At 40.8% G+C, this 26,549-nt stretch overlaps 1 protein-coding gene across 1 annotated transcript; it reads left to right on the forward strand.

The window, feature by feature from the left end:
* Positions 1-3,886: 3,886 nt before the first annotated feature.
* Positions 3,887-25,302, forward strand: srms (src-related kinase lacking C-terminal regulatory tyrosine and N-terminal myristylation sites). The gene is made up of 8 exons (XM_084069810.1): positions 3,887-4,940; positions 7,915-8,036; positions 11,117-11,283; positions 19,098-19,245; positions 19,460-19,618; positions 21,506-21,687; positions 22,513-22,669; positions 23,748-25,302. Exons 1-8 carry the CDS (start codon positions 4,528-4,530, stop codon positions 23,945-23,947), a joined length of 1,548 nt encoding a protein of 515 aa, XP_083925936.1. The 5' UTR covers positions 3,887-4,527; the 3' UTR covers positions 23,948-25,302.
* The last annotated feature ends 1,247 nt before the right edge of the window (positions 25,303-26,549 follow it).

Below are 26,549 nucleotides of genomic sequence, written 5' to 3' on the forward strand. Positions count from 1 at the left end.
TTATTTAATTTTATATTATTTTTGTTTTGTTTTTGGGTGTGTGTTAGAATCCTCTGTTTCCCGTTGTTCATATTTTAGCTTTTTGGGGGTATTTTTGACCGTTTTCTTTCTTCTTTTCCCGTTATTCCCTTCTTTTTCACCTGACTTGTACCAGACTCTGATTGTCTTGATTTTTGTCTGTCCACCGAGGGTCTTTGTACCTGCAGTAATACCAATGTGAAAGCCTGTATTCTCCTCATGATTTTCAACTCAGTGGAAGTGTGATGTTTACATGTACAGATTTTTGCAATTCTTTTTTTTCCCCCTTTTCTTTTTTCTGTTCATTTTGTACCCACCACACCCCAACCCCCACCCCCTCTACACCCCGCCCCACTCACTCAGTTTATCTGATTATTACTCCTTCCTAACACACTGAAGGGAAATGGGACTGCATCTAAACTGATTTTACACTTTAGCCTATCATCAAAGGGGTGCCGTTACATGTTGAATTTTATAAGGTTAGCTTTCTTCACCAGATTGTTAATTGTCATATTTTGGAGGAAGGTTTCTATGATAATATTCAGTTTTTCCACAAAAAAGGCTTGTTGGCATTGTTAGCATTTGCATTCATCATTGAAATGCTGATTGTGTACAATGTGGTTTATTTTTATTTTTTTATTGAAGGATGCCAGTAACAGTTAACTAATGGCTAGCTGTGGCCTGTGGTTTCAGTTCATGATAATAATGCTAATGTGACATTCTTAGGAAAAACTGAAGAACGGATTAATAAATGTGCTTCATGCAACGTGACTAGCAGGAAGTTAAGAAGAAACAACCTGCTAAAATTCAAAATGGCAGGGTAATCCCATGAAGAAACAAAACACAGATTGTTTTGGGAAGGAAGGGGGCGTTTAGTTGTGTGTTTGTTTGGCTTTGAGGGGCTGACTTAACCTTTGACCTCTTAGCGAAACTTAGTACACAAGTCACAAGTGGGGCCACATTGAATTTGTAGTGGTGTTACCACAAATCCAGTGAATGATAAGCCATTACCAGACCCTGTGTGGGGTCTTCTTTCTCTATTAGTATATTTAGCAAAACGTTAAACTGCAGACGATGATAAAAACCGACCTCAGGAAAAATAAAAAAGGACATCACTTTTGTAAAACACATATATACCTGAAGGCCCATTTCCCTCTCTTTGATACCATATAAATTATATCAAAAATGATTCTTCTTTTTTTTATATTTATTGTGTTTATTATTCTATATAACAGTGGATACTTTTTTCCAGTACCTGTGGCTGAATATTTTGATTCTTTAGAAAAGTGTTGATAATATATATGTGAAGCAACTTAAAATGACCGAGATGAGAAAAAAAGGAAACTCAAAAACAAAAAAAGAACTTTTTTTTCCTGATTGCTGACTTCTTGCAAAAACGTTATGGGCACAGTTATTTAGCCTAACAAGAACATATCACTCTGGGTTCAGTGAAACAAGCAGACCAATGACCTGAAACTTTGCTTTTTTTCCTTTTTTCGTGTGATGTCACTGCTACGGCTAAAATGTTGTTTTTTTCCCCAAAACTTTTGAAGAAAAAGAAATTGTGACCATTTTATTTTTTATTTATTTATTTTGTTTCTCCCAAGCTGTACGTCACAAAGCTAAATATACTAATAAAACGGTGTGCTATCTATCAAATAGAACAATGCGATTTGTCTTATTTTGTGTCATGTTTTGTTCTTCAGGTTTTCTTTGACACTAATCAAAGAAGAAAAAAAGATTTTCCAGTTTGTTTTATTTGGTATAGATCTGTATTGAGACAGAGAAAGAAAGCTGAGAGGGAGTCAGCAGGCTTTGTCTGGAGAATCAAGAGCGATTTATTTGTCAGGTTGGTGAGACAAAGGAATCAATCCCAGACTGTCTATGGGCACAACTATACGCTTTTCAGGGCAAGTGGATATTCTTTTTCATTACCGAGACAGATTGTGAGACAACAGAGGGGAAATTAAGGGTCACAGTTGTTGATATCAGCCTTGTCGGTTATTATTTACCAAAACTTTTAGTTCATGATTAGATCAAAATACATTTGGACGATACATTCTCTTTCTTGAAGACTAGTTTTGCAGGTAGCCTAAGGATGGTCGCTCACTAAAGATAAAGTTGATTTATGCTCCACAAGAATTTAAAGCTGCAAATTCCAGCTTTAAGTACCAGCTTGGAATAAACTACAATGTTCGGTGTCACCCCATCATTATTTATTTGCTTTTAAATCAATTGTCTGAGTTCCTTTTGTATTCTGAAGTTATCAGGACAAAATGGACCTGTATTTTGAGTTACGTTGAGGCAGGTATCTCACTTTCGAGACTAACCATTCTTTTGTTTTGAGTCAAAACATGAGAAAATGTCAAGCAGGCACTCTTTGAGCCAGTGGTACTTATACCTCTATTCAGATTTATACCACAGGTGAGATTTGATGGTACAGTGGCTCTCACACTTTTGGGGCAATGGGCAAGTCAACATCTTAAGGTACACCTGTATTCATATTGAAATAGCAGATATACAAGATCACAACATACAGTATCACGCATTGAGCTTATACTGTATGTATGTATGTATGTATGTAATATATATATCCCGTTAAAAATATTCGCCTATAATGACATGTCCAAAGTAGGGATGCCAGGGGGAAAGAACGCTGCGAGGCGTTTGGCAAAGAGATTTGGTGTAGAGGGGAAAAAAGACTAAATATTCACGGTTCAAGTGGTTAAATGTCTGAAAATACACATTAATTGAACATACACTGATGATAATGCTGTCAAGGTCTATGAAGCTGTCTAAGAAATCTATGAAAATGTTTAATTTACAACACAATCTTATACAATATGTAGTGGGGGGTCCCTGCTTCTTCTCTCTCTCAGCCAAGGGGTCCTTGGTCTGAAAACGTTGAAGACCCCTGTTTTAGGGTATAGAATTTGCCTCTGTATTTATAACTTTGTGTATTGTTGTATACGATAAGTGCCTCGGCACACTCGGTTACAGTTAATGGTCCCAGGTTAACACCTCCCAAAAGGAACAATGAACAATGATGTATGAGAGTCAGGAGGCATAGAAAGCAGCTGATACCGTTATCAGTCTTCAACCCTTTCTCAACATGAGATACTGTGATCTTTATCAGGGCCACTGAAACAAACAAGTCCTGTTTAAGACAGCATTGTGATGTAGGTTGAGTTATTGAGAACAGAGTTCAGCTTTATGTGGTGAAAAGTGGTATACAGTATAATATAATATTACAATTGAATAGAATAAAGGTTAGCTGGCCCTGCTTTTAACCACCAACATTCAAGGCAATTCTGGTTGGCAAGGGAATGAGCCAACACACCAACAGTCAAGCACAAATTATTTCTAGGACAGTGTAGTAGACTACTACTTGTAGTTTTTCTCTCTCTCTCTCTCTCTCTCTCTCTCTCTCTCTCTCTCACACACACAAACGCTCTTCACTGATTTCTTTGGATGAAGACTATCATATGGTATGTATTTGATCGAGTCTGACTTTTACTTTCGTATCTAAATGCAAATGTCAAAATCGATAACAAAAATACATCTACGATGGTCTTGATCCAAGGCTACTTCACTGACACAGACACATCATGTGTATGCTCTCTCTCTCTCTTTTTTTTCTTTTTTTCTTAAAATCATTTTTATTACAGAAAAGGGTTGGGTTACAGCATAGAAAGACAAACTGAAGTACACATATATATATATATTTTCCGTATCCCCCTTTTCTCCCCTATCTCTCTCAGTCTCTCTCTCTGCACACGCGCGCGCACATGCACGCGCAGGTGCTGCTGTATCCGCCCTCCACGCAGGAGGAGCTGGGTGGGGGTCAGGAGGAGTGCGGTGCGCAGGTGCACTGACAGCGGGATCGCCGGGATGTGTTCACCGCGCCAAACCAAAACACCCAACTTTTGGCAAATGATGCAGCCTTACCTTTAAAAAATAATCCATACCATTGGCACTTATTATTCTTGGAGCTACACGGTTCGATATCAGTAACTAGCTTTTCTTTCATTAGCCACGCGATTACGATGGATTAACATATTTTTTTCCTGTGGGGGACCATAATGATTCGTTCCTCTGGACCGCCGCCCGGCCGCCGAGTCGTTTCAGGGAACTGATCCGAGTTGGATCGCCTCCACGCCCGTTTCCGCATTCCCACAGCCCGCTGTGGAGCCGTGGATGTTTGATCCGTGATCACAGGGCGAAAAGGAAAACCGGTTCCTCAGGATTCTCTGCTGCTCAACTAGAACTAGATCTACTGCTGGCGGTGCAGATCAGATATGTTTGTTGTGCGAGGAGCGAAAGAGCGAGGAATCAGGGGGGAATGAATTGAATTGAAACTCTGGGCCCGGGACCATAAGGTTTTGTTGGGACTAATTTAACCCCCGGGACTGGTACCTCAATTCACCGCCCCTACCCCCCTAACCTGGGTATTTATTTTATTTATTTATTAAACACCCCTGCGGTTTTTTTTTTAAATGGTCCGGAGGAATGGAGGACTGCTGTCGCTGCTGTATGCCGTGTCTGAGCCGGCTGTGGAACTGCATCTGGCCCGATCTCCATTATCCCAGCAACATCGCCACCGGCCACAACAACAACACCATGACCATCGCCAACGCTGCGGTGGTCAACAACAGCAACTCGCGGCCCGCGGAGATCCGGACCATCTCAGGTGACATCCGCGCCCCGTCGCCCAAGAAGAGGCCGGTGCAGCTGTACGCCGCGCTGTTCGACTTCGAAGCCCGCAGCCAGGAGGAGCTGACGGTGAAGGAGGGCGACAAGCTGTCGGTCCTGGAGAAGCGCGGGGACTACGTGCTCGCTAAGAAGCTCACGGGCTCCCTGGAGTCCGGCCTGGTGCCGGCCAACTACGTGGCCCTGCTGCAGGACGAGTTCGCCAAACACAAGTGAGTGAGTGAGCTGACAGAGAGTGTCAGGTACGGATGGATACCAGAAAGCTCGCCCCAAAACACAGTCGCCCCGGGCTAATCCGGCGACCTCGAAACGTTCGCCACCTGCCTGGTATTCCTAAACGTGACCTCCAGTAAACTATGCCAAAACCTAGCCTTATTCCTAAACGTAACCTCAGTAAACTATGCCTGAACCTAAACTTATTCCTAAACGTAACCTCAGTAAAACTAAGCCTAAATAAACCTAACCTCATTCTTAAAGGTAATCCCAGTAAAACTATGCCTAAACCTACCCTTATTCCTAAACAAACCTCAGTAAAACTATTCCTAAACCTAACCTTATTCTATTCTTAACCTCAGTAAAACTATGCCTAACCCTAACCTTATTACTAAACGTAACCTTAGGAAAACTGAGGGGGAGCGTGTTTTGGGGCGAGTCTTCCGGTTACCGTACAGTTAGCCTACTACTACACCTGCCAGCTGTAGCCCTGCTCTCTGCAGGCTGCCTGCCATGCAGCAGCTGTGCGCAAGTACTGCATGTTGCCTTTAATTATGTATTAGTGAACAATGAAAGCTATCCTGGCTTTTATGGCAGCACTGAATATTTCATTCACAAGTTCATGTGTGTGTGTGTGTGTGTGTGTGTGTGTGTGTGTGTGTGTGTGTGTGTGTGTGTGTGTGTGTGTAAAACCCCCCCCCACCACACACTGCCTATTGCCTAATGTCTTGGCATTAGTAGCTCAGTGCGCAAATTCAGTGTCATGGCATTCTTGAATTTAAACCAAAATTCGCGTTGAAACCCCTTTACTGCTGTGTTGAAACTTGAAATGTAGGCTTGTTCTCTATGCAGCCACAACCTATCCACACACACACACACACACACACACACACACACACACACACACACACACACACACACACACACACACACACACACACACACACACACACACGCCCACCATATTGTGATGTGCGACAATGGGCTGTGGATTATGTTTCTCCATATCAGCTATATCTCAGAGCAGGAATGAAGTAGGGGGCAGCAGCTTCTAAAGGGGAGGTACCCCAGTTGCTAATAGATACTTTATGTGATTAAAAAGGTCACAAATGCAATAACGTTTTGTATCGAGGCTTATTAATTACATTGTCAAATTGGCTACATTTTTGTATGATTTAACACTTTATGATGTCTCACATTGTTTTCCCGTTTCAACCGCATGAACAGTTGGTCATTTGGAGGCTATACAGTACCTAAGTGTTTTGTATAGGGATGCTAAGCTACAATATGTGTTCTAAGAATAGCCTAGGCCTACCACACATATTCTTCTCTTTTGCAAGTTTGCAAAATGACAATGTCCAATTTCAACCCAAACATTAAAACCTTTGTCATTTCATGTCACACCTAGCTAACTAGAACGTAGCTTATACACCTAGCCTAATTAGAGCCATAAACGTATCGTAAATCAATTACTTGGACTATTAACACCTAGTATACATCCATACAGCACAACCTCATGAGCTTATGTAGCGTTAGACATGATACCATATCCCTAACGAATAACGATAAGCAAGTGCAGCATTAGTCTGACACCTGCACACATTCTAACTAAACAAGGAGCCTATATTTGGACTATAATCTAAACATGTATTGGATTCTATTAAAAATGAATCATAAATGTTAAACACCTGTACGCTCATATACAGTAGCCCACATGCTGAGAACACTTAGAAAGACACTTAGAGAGAGTATACTCCTTGTCACTTCCCACACCTTGTTTCAATGAAACCAGATAGTCACGGAAGCATGCCATGCCAAGCGGGCAGGAGCCAAAGAGGCCCGCCCTTCACAAGATGATAAAGTAAATATGGGTTAGTTATTCATATCTACGACAATAGGCAAGACTACATGGCTACTTGATGCCCTCTCACTAAAGATTAATTACAGGATCGTCTGAATTCTAGGTCAGTTGGGATACTATAAGAGGATGTCTTGAAAAACACAGTATTATGTTTAAGTGTAGAAATGTCTTGTTAGTGTCAAAACTGTTTATTAGTTGTATTCAGAAGAGGTACTACTACTAGTATTGTCAAAACGGCAAAAGAAAAAGAAGCGGCAGTAGTGTCATCTCCCTTTTTTTTATTTCCTGGATGTGTTTATGTGAAGGCATTACCTCAACTCTCTGACTGTTTGAGCAGTAACCTTATTGCATTGGTTCTTAAAGTGGGGTCCGGGGACCCCCAGGGGTCCTTGAGGGAGTTCCAGGGGGTCCCCAGCTAAATTATAGATTAGGCACCAAATGGACCCTTATGGGTCTGTAACTCTGAGAGTGTACAAATGGAACCAAATGGACCCTAACGGGTCCATTTGGTTCCATTTGTACACTCTCAGAGTTAAATTGACATAGATTTTACAATATAAATTGCAGTCCAAGTAATAGAAATGCCACTAAATGGGGGTCTGTAGCCCTAATGCATGTCAAACTGGTGATCCTTGAAATTAAAATGGTTGAGAATCACTGCTAGAGCCGTAAAAGATCTTCTCTTATGGGGGTCCCTGGCATATCTTTTGAAATGGGGGTCCGCGGGCTAATACCGGTAAGTGTCAATTTGGGGGTCCTTGACATGAAAAAGTTTGAGAACCACTGCCTTAGTGATCTCTCATGTGCTTGCACACATTTGGGGACATTTTTACACCCTCAGAGTTAAATGAACAATGAGGACTTTACTGTGTGCTTTTACATGTTGTATAAACAGTTTTTTCTCGCTTGTTTACATCCACCCCTCCGTTCCCTTGTACGTCACTGTTTGACTGTGGATCAAACGTCCCCTCTTTTATCCTCTCATCTCTCTGTCTCTTCATCATAAGTCCATACACTTTCTTATTTATTTCTACTCTATACTTATATCCATCTCTCCATTTATCCATCCTTTGTCTGTCCCTCCATCCCTCTATCTGTCTGTCTGTCTGTAGGTGGTACTATGGCAACATAATCAGAGGTAAAGCGGAGAAGTTGCTGCTGGCTTCCCAAAACAAAGATGGCTCCTTCCTGGTGCGGATCAGCGAGAGTCACAGTGACGAGTACACCATCTCAGGTACATTCTCCTCCACCACTCCTCCCTTTTCTTCTTCCCTTCTTCTCTACCTCTCCTGGGCCTTCCATGTCTCCCTCCCTCTTTTGTCGTATATCTGAACCCTTCCCCTGCTTCCCACCGTGTCTGTCTGCCCGTTCTTCAAAACTCCACCTCCCCTCTTTCGCTCCCTCCATCTTTTCTGTCACTTGTTTCTCTCTCTCTCTCTCTGGTGGCCCTGTCTGTCTTCCCTTCTCTGTGTCCTCTTTCTCTCTCTTCTTCCTCTCCTCTCTACTCACATGATCACTCATTCCTTATCTTGTCTCAATCATCCCCTCTTCTTCATGTTTCTTCTCCGAAGTCTCTCTTATTTCATCCGCTATTCCCTCACTCTTTTCCTCCTTTGTGTTTCACTCTTTCTATTGGTTCTTTCTTTCTTTCTTTCTTTCTTTCTTTCTTTCTTTCTTTCTTTCTTTCCTCTCCTCTGTCCTTTTGTGTCGCCCTCCATTACCCTTCAATCTCTCAAGGTCTTTTGCTACCGGCGCCCACCTTCAGCTCTCTCTCTCTCACCTATCTGTCTCTATACAGTACATCCTTCTCCTCCCTCGTTCAATTATATTTGTCCTTCTACCACACTCATTTGTTTTCATTTTGTGCCTCCCCATCCCTTCTTCCACACTTGTACTGGCAGCAATAGACCCCCCTCTGTCTGTCTGTCTGTCCATCTGTCTGTCCATCTGTCTCTGAGTGTGTCTCTCTCTCTCTCTCTCTCGCGCCTCTCGCCTCTCTCCTCTCTTCTCTCTCTCTTCAAGGTCTTCGTAGGTCTCAGGGGTTTACACCTACCCTCTGTTTTCCCTGCCCTTGCTCCTTTTAAAATCTGCACTATCAGTGCTGTGTGTGTGTGTGTGTGTGTGTGTGTGTGTGTGTGTGTGTGTGTGTGTGTGTGTGTGTGTGTGTGTGTGTGTGTGTGTGTGTGTGTGTGTGTGTGTGTGTGTGTGTGTGTGTGTGTGTGTGTGTGTGTGTGTGTGTGCGTGTGTGTGTTTGTTGATAACATGAATTTTGAAACCCCCTCAAACACTCTACAAAAGAGTCTTGTATGTTATCTGCTCTACAATGCCCTTGTGGTGGGGGAGGGGGTTCAGAGTGCTGAGTAGTACACACTGAATTTGATTAATGGTTGAAACATGGATATGGCTGATAGTTGTCATTTTTATCATACTGTGTGTTTGTGAGCGTGTGTGTGTGTGTGTGTGTGTGTGTGTGTGTGTGTGTGTGTGTGTGTGTGGGGGGGGGGGGGGGGGGGGGTGTGGCGGCGGCGGCATGTGTTTATGTGAGTAAGTAGAGTGCAGGTAGCTGATCACACTGTGCACCCCCCAGTTTGATTCCATCTGGAGACATGTCTCTACACTGTTGCCTTAATAAAGAAAAGAAAACAGGCTAAATTCAATTTAACCCATTTAGACCTGAGGCCGATTCTAAAAACGCCTTCTAAATCCTGACCTAAGTTTTCTGAAAAACAAAATATTTGATGTTGCTATATACTGTACATAGCAACAAGAACCCCAAAAGGTGTTCCCGCCCAAAATGTGTTAAAAAAGAAAAACACCCATGTTTTTTGCTCCACCAGGATTATTAAAGATGGAGCATTGTTCCCCCATTATCAAATCATAATTTTGATAAGTACACACTAACATCATAGATGTCCTGTAGGCCTCAGTGAGTGTCAGCTGTATGGACATTTTAACACATGTATTTTCAGGGTCTCACACTTTACTTACTGGTAGTCTGCAAACACTTCAGGCCCCTAGACTATTTGTAATGTACAGTGAGACAGTTCATGTACAATAGATGTCCCAATATAGGAAAATAACAGGAGATGGGGTGTGAAGTTCCCACTGCTTAGTTTGTTATTATCATATCAGGACACTTCAGTGTGCATTATTACACTTATACCATAGCCACTTACCAAAGAAAAAAAGTTTGTCTGTTTATATTTTTGAGTGGTGCCGAAGGCAACCACTCCTATATCTGGCTTTGTCCGTGTGTCCGTATGTATGTATGTATGTATGTCCGTGTGTCCACCAAGCTAACATTGGTCAAGCATCACGTGACAATATGTTGAAAGGGTGTGCTTTGATTGGCTAGTGAGACGCATGACGAAATAGAGCCCTATAAATAGGTGTGTCACTTTGAAACATTGTTTACATGTTTCGAAGTGACATCAGTGCCATCAGCCAAGCTAACATTGGACATGTTAGCTTGGCTGATTGAACATGTTAGCCAAGCTAACATGTTCTAATCCTTAGATGTTCTAATCTAAGAATCAGAACATTTCTAGAAAACTATGGTTAAAGATAGGGTAAGTGATTTCCTTTGGTTAAAATAGCACGGGTCTGCTGGCGGAAACTTGTGCTCCGAGGAGCACATTTTCTAGTTTTCTATGTCTGTCCACAAACATTGATGACAACATCAATACGGGGGGTCAATACGGGGCTCATCAAAGGCACCACTCACTTCACACAGGGTGTGATTTCTTAGTCTAATAAAGATATAAATCATAATAATAATGTTTGTGTGCCCTTAAACAAAAGCTGTATTGTCTTTGGCAACCACTCTCTAGTGGTTACCAACAACGAGAGAGTTGCTACAAACAAACAGCTGCTATAGTTTGCTTATTATCATTGTTATGGTTATTGGTTACATGCAGTTTAATATATCCTGAGCATTGATTAAGAACGGTGATTACCTGAATTGATTTTATTTATTTTAATGCATTGTCACAACCCTAGAATACTGACCTTTGATCATGTGTGCACACGTACACTACTTTTGCTTGCAGCATATTTTTGTTCAGTGTATTTGTGTATTGTATGTGCGTTGAAGTTGTATTTTTGCTACCGTGTTTTTCATGTTGTGAAGTGTACAGAGATCCCTTGGGGTGCTGTTGCACTACAAAAAGAAAGAAAAAAACTGAACTGATGAAACTGTTGGAACTATTTGTTTAACACAGTTTCATTTCACTGCAGAACTGTTGTGGCCATTTGTGGCCGTGGTATACTGTACCATCTCTTAGTGATGGGTGGTCTCTCCTCTGTCCTCTGCAGCCAGGAGCGACGGGAAGGTGTACCACTTTAGAATCCAGCGCTCCACCATCGGGGCCTACTTTGTCTCAGACAAGATCTCCTTTGCCACGCTGGGAGAACTCATCTCCTACTACCAGAAAAACTCCCGCAGTCTGGGGGTCGCCCTGGAAGAACCCTGTGCTCAGCAGGTAGGTCACACTCAAACGCACACACACACACACACACACACACACACAGAAAACAATGTCATTTATACTGTATATCCGTCTCTATACGTACATGCATATATACGTACATATCAACGCTGTCTCGGGCAGAAACCAATGTAAAAAAAAAGTGACTTTGCAGGAAATAGAAAAAATAACCTGTGTTCCTGTAGAGTAGATCCAATGTAGTTATTTATTATTTAGTCACAAGCTATTGTTAATACCTCTCATTGGTTAAATATTTATAAAACCCACAGACTACTTTCAACCTGCCGTCCGTATTTTGGATTTGTCATTAAATCAAAATATTCAAAAATAGACTAGCTCATGACGCAATGTGATGCGACGTGTTGTGAGCTTGTAGATCTCTCATTCCCGCTTTTGCGCTACACTGTCAACAAAGTATAAAATATAAAAAGATGAAATATAGAGATACAAGGTTTCTGCTCGACAGCGACGATATGCGCTGTACCAAAGCGAGTACCAGAAAGCTACACCAGTGCTGGGGCGTGCATGCACCCCATGCAGCCCTGGTGTATGTGTGTGTGCATGTTCAACAGACGTGAAGTCACCCTGCATATTGGGCACACGTGTACACTTGCAGTCACAAACAGGCACCCACACAGCCAGTAACTCAAATGCACGTACACACAGAGAATCACATGCACCGAAATTTACTTTAGCAGACTGAAATGAATTGGCGTGAGCGCGCACACACACACACACACACACACACACACACACACACACACACACACACACACACATGCACACGCACCGAGCACCAACAGGAGAGCAGACAGTGTGGTGGAGTGTGAGTGATTATTAGACTGAGCTTTACTTACAGGGACATGTCATAATTATGAATCATGCTCTCTCTGCTCTCATTAGGTTTCTGTCTTGGCACTTTAGTTAATCAAAGAGGCAACTCATTAATATTGCTCTCCTCTATTTGTGTCAATTCAAAGTTGCTGCAGTGTCCTCATGACTTGGCCAGTTTGTACATCCAACATGTTTGCACTGTCTGGGGCGATATGGACAAAAGCAGATATCACAATATTTCTGACCAATTACCTCTATCGATATTGTGACCATAATATCATATTATGACGCTTTTCTTAAAAACAAATAGCTAAAACATTTTTATGTAGGGCTCAAGTGATTAAAACCAGAAAAATACAACACGAATCACGATATTACAATATCCAAATCCCAGATTATATCTAGTCTCATATCACGATATCAATATAATATTTACATATTGCTCAGCCCAGACAGCCCTAGTTGTGACCAGTGCTAAATTACATCTCTCCACTGTGGAAAAGAAAATGTGGATCTGATCCACATGGGATCCTCAGATGTGAACGGTGTGGCTCCGGCGTGGATCTCAGACTTCATGTGACCAGTCTGTGACCTCAGTCAAATGTGGGCAATAGTTTCAGAGCTATCACAGCCTTGTTGACTTCCATTGTATAATTAAAGTTTAATATTTTTAAAAGTATCCACAAGTTTCCTAGGGCGTTGTGGGCATCACATTTTGATGATTTGATCAGGTATCAGGGATGAAATCGACAGGAAGTGATGCCCACAAACGTGTGAGAAAATAATTAGTGGAGGTACTGTGACCTACAGTACATGCATGCATGCATCCAGCATGTGTGCATACAAAGTTTGCGCCTGCTCGCTCCAGCGGCAAGATTAGCTACACACACACACACACACACACACACACACACACACACACACACACACACACACACACACACTGTCAGACAGACCCCCTTCTAGACAACTAAACTCCTGCAGAGCGACACCGTAAAAAGTCCAACCTAGCAGTTGAGTCATTACAGAGAAGTGGCAGTTTAATGAGCCGTGTGTTGTTTTCTATATTCATGGATCACAGTTTAAAAGAGGCCATATGTGGGGCAGAAGTAATCAGATAATTTAATTACATGGAACATTTGATGAACAGAAAATAAAAGAGAGAGAAATGAATTAAATAATAGCCGTTTTGTAAAGCTGTGAAAATAACCAGAATAATTAATTTATGTGGATGATAAAACTAACAGAGAGAATTCAGAGGATAACCACAGGGTATAAATGTGCATATTTGCACAATTATTCACTGTAAAATGTTATATTTCTGATATTCCGAAAGAACCCCAGGAGACTGTGACTAAAACATCACATCCGGCATTCAGTTTTACACAGTAAAAGGCTGAGTGTTACAGGTCCATCTGGTTATTTTTGTACACTATTTGAGTTAAATTAATACAGAGTATTTGACAGAGTACGTTTAGGTTCTGCAGTGCGGCAGAAGAAGCACCCCCACTGTGGAGTATTTTTAAGTCAAGGATTAACTCACACAGGGGCTCGGTACCGTAGAGAACTGGAAGAATCCTTTCTCTGTCATTCCTAAAGGAGACCCACCCTACTGTGATTACAGGGATTCTTACAAGGTACAGTGGTGATCTGAACTCAGGAACTCGCATGAATTAATGTAAAACATAAATTGGACCAATTAACAAAGGATTAAGTAGGATCATATGGTAAATGGACACACAGGTAGAGAAGAAGAGACCTATTTGTCATTATCTTTAATCTCAGGATTGTAATGTAGGTTTATGTCCTGGGGTGAAACTCTTTCAGAATGGATCCTCTGTGTTTCAGATTAGATGATGATTCAAAGGTTTAACCACTTAAATCCTATATAATTACTATCACATTTTTGAAGAATGATTCAAAGAATGAAGAATGATTCTCTGCAAATGTTACCCTATTTTCGCAGACCGTTTGCCTGTTTTTGACAAATTCATTTCACATACTGTATTATAGCATGCCCAGAATAGTGCACTTGGGTTCATTACTTATGTTTTACACCGAAGGGATTCAGTTGGGCAGAAGACCCAAACACTGCATTTTTCAACGCATACAGTAGAGACCTGTTAAATGTCTGTAATTATGAAGCATGAGAGGAAATAAAATGTGACGGCTAACTGTACACTTGTAAAATGACTGTTAGCAAAGATGCTGATGCTGTCCACAGGGACTCAGTGAGTGAGCAGGTAGGTACAATATGTAGGTCAGTACGACATTCTGCCAGCCAAATTGTACTGAAGGGAACTTGGCTGACAGTTTTACTCGCTCACTCTATCTATCGTATATTATAGAGACAATGAATGTCGAACTTAGAGTAAGATTATATTTCATAAAGGATTTGAAATAAAAAATAATGTTTCATTAATCTTAATTGAGTAGCTAACTTGCTCACCTAATTGATGTGTTGCAGTTAAAAGTAATATAGTAGTATAGTTTCAGATAGATGGGAAATTATAACAAATGTCTGAGAGTTCTTCAGGTCCTGAAGAAGCTCCACATCGGATCGTAACAGTAGGCATAGGCTTGTTAGCGGCCGTTCTAGCTTGGATTTTGATGTCACCAGACGTATCGGTAGGCATAGATCTCCAATTGTCTGGCAACGGGAGACTAGTTTTGGTTCCTTTGTGCCAGAATAAGCTGTAAATTGTATAGTAACAGACCATCCACAGCAACCATGATTGACGGCAGAGTTTTGTTCATGTTTGAATTGACATAATCGTATCCTTCTGCAACGCGGTTGCTCGTGATAACAGTTCAGTGCGCGAGTGTGTGATGAATATAGATAATCTCCCAAGCATTCATGGTAGTTTATCATATACCCATAGACTTATTTATCTACAAAGACGAGGTGAAAATAGCATTTTGATCAATGCAGCTGTTATCAGATATCACCCTCCCAATCCTTTTATCATTCCCCTCAACCAGGGCAAATACATGTTGTGTATGTGATAAATTGTTTTTGTGTACACAAAAATAACTAGCGTTAATTTATCCATTTGTAACTCAGAGCTTGTACAAATGTACACTCCCGGAGTTAGAAATTAACAGTGAGTATTTTATTGTGTAGTGTTTGGAGAGAAGAGTTCAGTGATTAGTGGCTTTTTCTTTCTTCTTCCTTGCAGAGCACAGTGTGAGGCTCAGTTACCATGTGACCATGGACACAATCTGAAGCTACTCACTAAAAACACATGCATGCATACACACACACACACACACACACACACACACACACACACACACACACACACACACACACACACACACACACACACACACACACACACACACACACACACACACACACACACACACACTTACACACACACACTTACACACAGACATACAGTAGTGCAGGGTAACCCATGCAAGCAGACACTGCATAACTCATGCATGCATGCACTTACACATACCCATACAGCAAGTACACTTGCATACATCACTATGATCATTCATCCCATTTCACTTCATTTCACACTTTTTTATATTTAACAAATTGTGTCAAATCTGTTCATTTCAAATGTTCAGTTTTAATGCATCATTTTGATATTTATTTATTTTGTAGAATATTGTTATTTATTCCAATCACTAGAACAAAGATTTGTTATAGATTGCTTTTATTTTGTGAATGCACTATTACTGTAGCTTATTGTACCTGGGCCTTTTCTTCCTAAACTTATTGCAAAATAGCCATTAGCATTGTCTGCCAAGGAACACTACCTGATTCCTGATTCCTGCTATCTTTTAAATAGTGCCAATATACAGATTATACTACGTATTTAACCACTTAAGCCCTATACACAATGTTGTATGACGAATAGCTGAAAAATCCGACCTACAAGCTCACAATGTGAAGCATTGAGTGAGCTTGGAGATCTGCTATATTTTCACTTTTTTTTTTAAATCTTCACCTACAGTATAATGAAATGCTTAAAATATAGACGGCGGGTTTAAAGTGGTTAAATACAATCTGAAAATAATGCCTTAATGTTGTAAATCTGATGATGCACATCTGATTCATAACAATAACACTGAGATACTTTAAATGCCTAGACATTTAAAGTAAACGAATACAATTTCATGTTTTTTCAGATCACATTGCCTTGTCATTGTCTTTTTAACTTGTTGATTTGCTTGGTGTGATCTCACTTGAAAATCATTAATTTCATTTTCATTCATATCATTGATTTAATCAAAGTACTTAATCACTAGAACATGTTGTGATTGTGTTAACAAATAAATTTGTTACATACGTTTTTGATGTCAGTCCCATTTATTCATACAGGAGATAGACGATTTTTCCATCCATCCATCCATCTATACATTAATTTGTTCATTCACACATTCACACTTATTCCACAATATTGCCAATCATTAAAATTGGACACATGGGGAATGTATGTACAGTATATGCCCAAATGCATATACTAGGCACGGCATTTTAAAGTGTACAATTATGAACATTATAGAAAAATGTGCTTATTGTCAAAACAGCTCCCTGTTGCTCCCCCGCCTCCACTCATCCACCAAAAGAGTGCGATTTGACATTAATGTTTGTATCTAGTTGACATAAACGCTAGTGTACCCAACACTAGCGTTGTTGGGCATTCCTGTTTTGCTGTAGATTTTGAAAAGACTTCTACAGCTCCACAAAGCCTGACTGTACTGAGCCACAGACATTCATAGTGCTTCAAACTCCAGTCTTTAGACTGTGTGTGGTAGTGTACCCGCATGTAAGTGGCCCTGGGGAGGTTGGAATAGTGGTTAGAATGACTGCCGCATAACGCAGGTTCCCAGATTCAATCTCTGCTGCTGCTGGGTCCCTGTCAAACTGACACCGAATCTGCTCACTCAGCAGTAAGTCCTTCTGAATAACGGCATCAGCTAAACGGCTAGAATAAAATATCATGTCAAATATACTCCTGTGCACTTTGTATCAAATCCCACTGAAACCCTCCTCTCCTGTTTCTCTCAGTTTATCCTACACCATAAAATCCTGCGTGTTCATTTGACTTTGCGAGCGTACAAATGTAACCAAATGGACCCGTAAGCGTCCATTTGTACATCTGCGCACTCTCAAGTTACAAATTGATAATGAACACTGAGGACTTACTGTGTACTCGACCCTGCAAAGGCTAGCAGCGGAAAACCTTTCTTTGTGTTTTTTTAGATGCCACCAGTCAGCACTTTGCTTTAGTTGTTATATAAACAAAGCTGATATCCCTTAAATGCTTAGAGAAAGCATATTACCATCCTCTGTGGCGACACAGTAAAATCCAGTGTTAATTTAAGACGGTTAAGATTTTGCTCTGAGAACAATATTTGTGGCATAGTATGAGGTGAAAAATAAAACAGCTCTGTCAAATGAGTCACTTTAAAATAATCGGTCATTAATTTAGCTTTTTGAGCGGTCCTAATAGAAATAAATGATATGGAGCCGTCTTCAAGCTGTGCAACCTTTAAACAGGGACTTTTCTTAACATTATATTGCAGAATTCAATTTCACAATCTGTAGTGTTGGAAAATACTATTGTCCACAACTGTAATATGTTCTCCTGCTACCGAAGTTTTCCATAATAAGTAAACGGAAAATAATTCGATTTCACTGTCTTCAGATAGACGGTGGGTGTATAAAGCATTAGGCCTGAGTACAGAAGTCCCTCCCTTGAAAAGAGAGCTTGCACAACAATCTTCTAATCCGAACGGAGAAAGTCAGCAGAGAGATGAAACAGAATATTAACAAGGTTTAGTCAGAATACTAATGAGGTCAGGCTGAGTTACAACTGGATGTAAATGCTTTATAGGATCAGGATGAGCGTGTGTGTGTGTGTGTGTGTGTGTGTGCGAGAATATATTACACTCTTACTTGACTTATTTTAACTCCTACTGTATGTGCATAATGTATGAGGCACCAAACAGTGTAACTGAAACAGAGGAATACTGTGTTCATTTGATATGTTTGGTTCATGGATATTTGGTTCGTTCATTGACCATGACGTCATGGTTCGGACTTCATGGTCAATGCCAAATGCAGGTCCTAATGTGAAACAATATGGAACCAGTGCCAGAACCAGTGGATTTGATTTGTTGTTGTTGTTTAATAACTTTACTGTTTAGGATTATCTCACAGTTTTCATGATGTTTACCTGTTCTGTGTCATCTTGTGGAATTTGCCTCATTTTATTGTGTTAAGCGTCTGCTTCTCTCTTTTTGTTCTGTGAAGCACATTGGTACCTAGGTTTACTAATCTATAATTAAAGTACACTCCAAAAACCCAGGGTGTCTTTAACACTCAGGATTTTACAGGTAGTATTGTACTTGTTTAGAACCTCTGTCATGGATCACTTTATTTTTGGGTGCGTTCGGAAATTGCGCACCGGAGCGCACTCGCCTATTAGTTTGTATTGGCCAGTGCGCTCAGTGCTGTATTTCCGAACGCACCCTAAAAGAAACAGTTGATAGCAATCAGGCACATGAACGAACTGACAAGAACTAAAACGAACCAGGGCAAAAGGAAACACCACCCCCCGCCCCCATCCCCCTCTCCGTCCTTTTCTTGCATGACGCTTGAACTGTCTGTACCTACCTAATCTGCTGTATATAGAATGTACTGTGAAGTTGTTAACACAAAGTCAGGTGCTACTGGAAAAAATGCTGTTGGTGTATACAATATACCAAGATTATTTGCACATGCACGTACGCTGATGTTCTCTTTTTTTTACTCTTTTTTTGCCCTCTCTTTCTTTTTAAAATCCTTATAAGGTTTTATCATTATTATTGTTGTTATTATCTGTGAACATTGCCTGAAGGAGTTTTGAATAAGTTTTACTCTTATGTACCTGTGTACACAAGATGTGACCATGAAGTACAACCTTGAACCTTGAATAGCATGTGAACACAACCGTTTGGTTTCTGTGCAGAGGGAGCTGTTTGACATGGAACCCTGGGAGAGACCCAGAGAGGAGTTCAAAATGCACCGCAAACTGGGAGAGGGACACTTTGGAGAGGTGTGGGAGGCCGTATGGACCACTGAGAACAAGAGAGTGGCTATTAAGATGCTCAAACAAGGTATGGATAGATGGATGGATGGATGGGTGGGTGGCTGGATGGATGGATGGGTGGGTGGATCTATGGATAGAAATGATGGATGGATAGGTTAGATGGATGGGATGAATAGATAGATATTTAGGGTGGACCCAATCATATCCTCCTTCCTCATTGCTGCTTGTATTCTGTATTCGTATCCCCTGACCTTCCCTCTCCTCCTCTCTACTCCCTCCAGAGGACACAAAGCAGGAGGAGTTTGTGAAGGAGGTCCAGGCATTGAAGAACCTCCACCATCCCAGGCTGATCCAGCTCCTGGCTCTGTGTTCCAGAGGAGAGCCTGTCTACATCGTCACTGAACTCATGACCAAAGGCAGCCTCAAAGCCTACCTCATCTGTATGTTTCTCTCACACACACACACACACACACACACACACACACACACACACACACACACACACACACACACACACACACACACACACACACACACACAGAGACACACAGACACAGGTGCACCAAGCAAGAGCTCTGAGCCAGAGGGAGGAGTGCGCAGGTGCACTCTCACACACATAGCCTCAAGCCCTACTTAAACTGTACGTCGCATACAGTAACTTCCACCCAGCAACTTGAAACAAACACAACATAAAGGTCTATCTCGCCTGGTAACATCATTTACATTCCTGGCATTAATCTGAGTCATTTACAGTGACTCACAGTGACTAAACAGGTTCTATACCAGTGTTTCCCAAAACACTGAGTCAGGAGGATGGGTCGCGGACAAATGAGTAAATAACCTTTTTTTTTTTTCCGTTTACTAAAAATATATATATTTCAAAATATTTTCAGAAGGTAAAAAAAAAAAAAATTAACGGTAGAATATTGATTTGTCTCAGGACACAAAGTATCTAATGTATCTAAGTATGCTAAATATCAGTTGGCCAGAATCGGCCAATTGTGCTGTTTCAAAAAGGTGTAATTGGTATCAATCCTATACATAATGATATATGTACTGTATGTATACAGTATGGATGTCCAGTATTTAATAGACAGTAAAATCTATTATCCACACACGCAAGCATGCACGCACGCACGCACGCACGCATGCACGCACGCACGCACGCACGCACAGAGGAACCTGTTTATATAATCACAGACATCAGCCTCATGGCCTGCAGTAGTGGTAGATCAAACACAACAATGTACATTCTTGACTTAAACACACACACACACACACACACACACACACACACACACACACACACACACACACACACACACACACATAAATAAATATGTACCAGAGGACAGGATGTCTATCTAAACTGTTGACAGCTTCAAGGCCTTTAAGACAGAAAGAACATACATTATGAGAGTGCCAACACACATACGCACACACACACACACACACACACACACACACACACACACACACACACACACACACTCTCTCAGAGCCCTCGGCATGCATATTACATGCAGGCATGCACATTATGTCAAGACATGGAATTAACCATACATACATTATGCCAGAAGACATGTGCCCACCCACATGCACACGCTAAGTCTCTCTCATACTGTGCACACACTCACACCCTCTGTATACTGTAAATGCTGTCAGTCCTCTAACTATAGGACAAAATAACCTTTTAAATTATGAATATTCAAATAAGGTGTGAAAAACTGTACTTACGTATATGTTATAATTTGACATTCCCATAAACAATAATAAATGGGTTTTATAAATGTCGTAAAAAGGTGTTTGAACAGAGCTACATTTGCCCCGCCCCCAACATTCAGTTGTGATGTCACGAGTGGAGGAAGTCCACCCTGGTAAATTTAACCTTTTACAGTAGAGAGGCTTCCAGAGCATTGCAAATATAGTTGTTTTGAATACTAGACATTTATCCCTTACTCCACTCGTGATGTCATCAGACTGGGCAGTTCCATTTTAGGTCACCTTTTTAAGTCATTTCCATATCATTAAATGAAAAAAGAAACTGATATTGTTGTTTAGACCAGTATTTAAATATCAAAAGTTGTCCGTTATCTGTTGCCCTACCTTTAAGTGTGTGTGTGTGTGTGTGTGTGTGTGTGTGTGTGTGGGGGGGTGCACGTGCGTGCGCGCACTTGTGGGAGTAATGGTACCAAGTGATGAGGCACACATAGCAAGGCAAAATTGAGATGCTGCTTCCATCGACCAAACAGAATATATCATTGACATTACATAAATCAGTATGCTAAATAACACCTGCACTGCTACTGTGTGTGACTTTGCTGCAGCGGCAGAGGGCCAAGTGCTAACGTCAGCCCATCTGATCTACATGGGCAGTCAGATATCAGAGGGAATGGCCTATCTGGAGGATCGACACATCGTTCACAGAGATCTGGCAGCAAGGAACATCCTGGTGGGGGATGACCTGGTCTGCAAGGTGGCCGACTTCGGACTGGCAAGAATTATAAAGGTTTGGGGACTTTGTTGTGTGTGTATGTAAAAACTTGTGTAATAGTCATCCAGTCTTATAGATCAGTGGTTTCCAAATTCTTAAGCGGTGTGTAGTGAGCTTGTAGATCTGCTATTTTCACTACTACTTAAAAAAAAATGGGGGTGGGGGATTTCTTTGATTTTCTTTTTAGATGTAAGAATCTTTTTTATTTTATTTAGAAAATATTTCCCCCAGGTTATATATTTACTAATGACCCAAAATATTGGTTCTGTGGCCCAAAGATTTAGCGTATGGGAACCGCTGATACATTTATCTCTGTAATACTGATGTGTACAGTTACAGTATGTACAGTATACGAGAGACGTTGTGTGGCTCTGGCTGAAAGCATCATCAGGGACATTCACCACCCCAGGCCAGCCGTAGTCTGCTCAATCCACGGACAGGCAAATGATACAGTAGCATCATGAGCAATAACACCAGACTTGAACAGTTTTTATCTAGCAGCAATTAGACTGCTGAACCAGAGCCAAGTCTGGTGCCACTGCACAGACTGAACTGCAATGTGTTTTAAAGGGACTCCTTTTATATACGTTCATTCATGACTCTTATTTATTATGCACTTAAGTCACATAGGAGGCATTCCATAAATGTATTATGCAGATTGGTCATATATTATGCACTTAATGCCCCCCTCCCTCTCCTATCTCTTTTATGATATGACTCTCTATCTATCTTTTAACTGCAATGATGAGCCTGCACAACTAAGAATTTCACCCACCTTACTTGTGATGTGAGAATAAAGATTGATTCTGTATGTATGTGTGACCGTCCATGTGTCTCCAGGACAGCGTATATACAGCCAGTCGTAGCACTAAGATCCCAGTGAGGTGGACCGCCCCGGAGGCTGCCCTGTACCAGAAGTTCTCAGTGAAGTCAGACGTCTGGTCGTTTGGTGTGCTGCTCTATGAGATGATGTCCCGGGGGAAGATGCCCTATGATGGTACAACACTGAATAATGACTCGTCATGAATGACTCATTTCTGTCCATCTATCCACTGATACTCTGTGTGTGTGTGTACAGTATGTGTTTGCGCATGTGTGTATGTTATTATATTTGTTGATTCATTGTTACTGTGTGTACAGTATATGTATATTGATTAACGGCTACTACATGTATGTGTTTGTGTGTGCATGAGTGTGTGTGTGTGTACATGCATGTTTACTGATTAATTGCTATTAGCCACATGAACCCTAACCTTCCTATTCTGAGCATTATGTCATAATAGGTGAAATAGCGAAATAGCAGATCTGCCATATCTTGTAAATCTGCTATTTTCACTATCTGAACAAAGTACAGTATTACGGTTGATGTTGGTAATTGACATTGTAACTGAGTTTGATGAGATAAGCTGCATATTGTCTGCGAGGGGAGGGAGTAAATTCAATAATCTGTAGCAGGCTTGGATTTGATTTAGTGTTCACTGTAAAATCTTGAATGTTAATTTAACTGATTTGATCAGATTTTTATTTGGATTCAAACACAACATCTTATGGCATCATGAAACAAAAATCCAGAGGATTTGAAAAGCATTACTAAAAACATATTTCCAAAGAGGTCGTTGATGTCAGAGACTGTCAAAATATCAATAATCTGTACATTGAAACTATACACACACTGTAGGATGCTAGGCCAACAATGACCTGGCATTTGTCTACATAACATGCTATCTAAGTTACATTTTAGCCTTTGCATAAGCCTGCAAGGTCGTCAAGGCGAGGGCAAGTGCTATGGGCTAAGTAGCAGTTAAATTACATTACTTCAGGATTTTACTGTGTTCTCTAGTCTATTGTAGGTATTATAGTACTGTTATAGTAAATCATCTTGGTGCGGTGTTAGGCACCTGCAGAATAGTAGATTGATTTACAATCTATTTTGGTGTCTGTTAAATAATAAGAACAAATCGCATAACAAGCATAGTGGCAATAATTACTTACGCTGTCTCTCTGCTCCTCTTCCCTTCCTCTGTTCCCTTTTTGAATCCCCCCCACATCTCTCTCTCTCTTTCTGTCTCTCTCAGGTAAGAGCAATAAGGAAGTGTTGGAGCTCCTGTCATCAGGTTTTCGGCTGCCGTGTCCGACCCGCTGCCCTCAGAACATATACCGCATCATGATGGACTGCTGGACCCCTGAACCCTCCAAGAGACCTTCTTTTCATGCCCTGCACAGCCAGCTGGACTCCATCTATGCCCGGATATACTTCAAGACTATAGAGGTGTAGAGAGGAATAATATTAGACTTCCACTATGTGTCAGAGAGATAGAAAGGAGGAGAACAGAGATTATAGGTGGATGGAGTTCAGAAGAGGAATGGAGAATGTGACAGAGGGAGAGGAACATTCTTCTATTCACACTAAGGATTTTATTTTAGAAACGGCAAGTGGAGTAGAGAGAGGGAAGAGAGAAAGGTAGTAAAAGTTAATTGGGGGCCGTTTTTCTACTCGTCACACAATGACATCATTTAAAACGAGAGAGGAGGAAGAGGACTGTTCTTCCTCTTTCCTTCCCGTTTAAATATCTTGTAGGAGAAATAGAGAAAGGCTGGACACCTCACCAAAAGGGAGGCAAAAGCCCAACGAAAGACGAGAATATGAAGGAAGTTGACGGAGTAGAACAGGAGAGGAGCAATGAAGACGCCATGTGAATACTGCACTCGTACCAAACTAACCACTCGAACACTCACACTCATGCTCACAGCACAAAACTTCTATGGTTTTATACCCCAAGCTGTGATTTGTACACATTTTTCTAAATTGTATTTTATTACTTGTTTATGTGCCATGTCTGTGGAGCCACACAATGAAATATAAGGACGGGTCAGGATTTGAAAGTGACCCGTCTGTGGACTCCGGTGTCCAATGTTGAATTCACTTTATGTGCAATAATTCAGTGCTTCCTGGGTCGTGTGACCGTCAAGCTTACAGAGTGTTTACTCACCAGACTTAATTTACAGGGTTTTGGCCAATGGCAGCGCAGTACAGACTGTACCGTAGCTATGAAAACCAATTTCCCTAGGACAGTTTGAGGGCACTTTTTTTCTTTTTGTCTTTTTTTTTTTATTGTCTTTCACTGAGAAGCCTCTGCAATAACAAATAGCTGTAATGGGCCATAATGCTATATGTATGCATTTCTATGTATAGGACTCTGTTATGTGTTAGCTCAGCTACAGGCCCGCTGTCACCGACAGTCACAACTAGAGTGCCTATGTTTACACTCCAGAATCTGAACACACTGAAGAACTGCAAACTGTGGACTACAAAGAACTACACAAAGCCACTGGGACCGCACAGAGACCTAACCATAGTCAGAGGAGTTTTTTTTAATGGGTCATTCAGGGGTGGGAGGGGGTTGTGCCAATAAATATCATTTCGCAGTGTTGTTTTAAAACAATGCAATTAGCCAACAATGCAATTTTGGACTTCCTATGCATGGTATTTATAGAAGATGAAAGCAAGTGAAGGAAACTTGAGCCATAACCATCAAAAACACCAAAAGATGAATTTAGGGCTGCATGCAATTTGGTACCAACCAGAATGGATGGATATATGGTATATTAATAAAGTATTTTTAGGTTTTATTTTGTCATGACTGGAGCTTTGATTTCAACAGAAGCAAAATCTATATGCAACCAACAGTTGAAGTAAAGTAGCTACCGGTAATCATGAGTGCATAATGGGTCGTACCAGAACCTTCAAGCCTGTCAGTTCTAGGCCAATGTTTTATCCAATGAGCCTTTGTATTGTTCTATCCAGTAAGCTTTTATATTTGATATGCAGTGTGCGTGCGTACGCGCACGGGCGGGTGTGTGTCTGCCCCCTCCTTCCAGAAGCATTGTTTGACTCTATAGCCCTAAAGATGAGTTTGTTTTGATGCTACTGTACATATTGTACTGTCTCTGGAGTGGTATTTACTCCTGTGTGACCATAACAGAGTATAACTGGTGGCGCACGTGCTTTGTTATATTCTTGTTCCAAGTTAAGACTTGAAAATAACAAGGACAACCTAGAGGTGTGCATACTTGATCCATGTGGCTCATCGCTGACATTGACATTTGACCACAATATTGCACCATACTGCATGTCAGCTACTGAGTTAGTTTGAATATGACGTTTCAAGGCCTTGTGTACCATTTGACGATGATACAGTGTAGCCTATAGTATGAAGTGCTAAAAAAAAAATACTTTGTGACCGGTTCGAAAAAAGCAACTCAAATAGTAATGCCTCCTACTCTTATTTTTAGCCTTGCTAGCTGTAGGGCTCTAACACTAGAAGCACTGAAATCTGTAATGTTCTTGATGACATATACATACACTATGTGGCATTTAGAAATTAATAATTATTATTACATACAATGTTACAGCATCCACCTTCATTCTTCTTAAAGGTCTATCATGTCTCCATCATGTCTCTCCAGCTCTTTATTAAACAGAACATGCATTTTCAGGTCAGGATACCAATTTTATCCAACCAGAACTCAGTCCGGATACATATTAAATAAGTGAAATAGCAAGTGATGACACAAATAAATGAGCAGACACAGTTGGAACTGGAACACTATAAAAATTAAGCTATGGGTACTCTCTCCTGATTGGCTGAAGTTTTGTCACATATACCTGAAAATGTACAGTATTTTCTGTTTATTAAAGAGCTGGAGAGACCCTGTTACTGAACAAACACTATAGCAATGATTACTATCAGAATATAGAGCTGTAACGTTTAACAAAAAACGTCTTGTTTTAACCAAAATATATCATATGTATATGTTATTTGTATATATTTATATTTATTTATTCAGAATTATTTACACCCAGTTTAGAGTCACCA

Source organism: Gymnoscopelus microlampas, assembly GCF_963454915.1.
Source record: "Gymnoscopelus microlampas genome assembly, chromosome: 10".
Classification (NCBI taxonomy): Eukaryota; Metazoa; Chordata; class Actinopteri; order Myctophiformes; family Myctophidae; genus Gymnoscopelus; species Gymnoscopelus microlampas.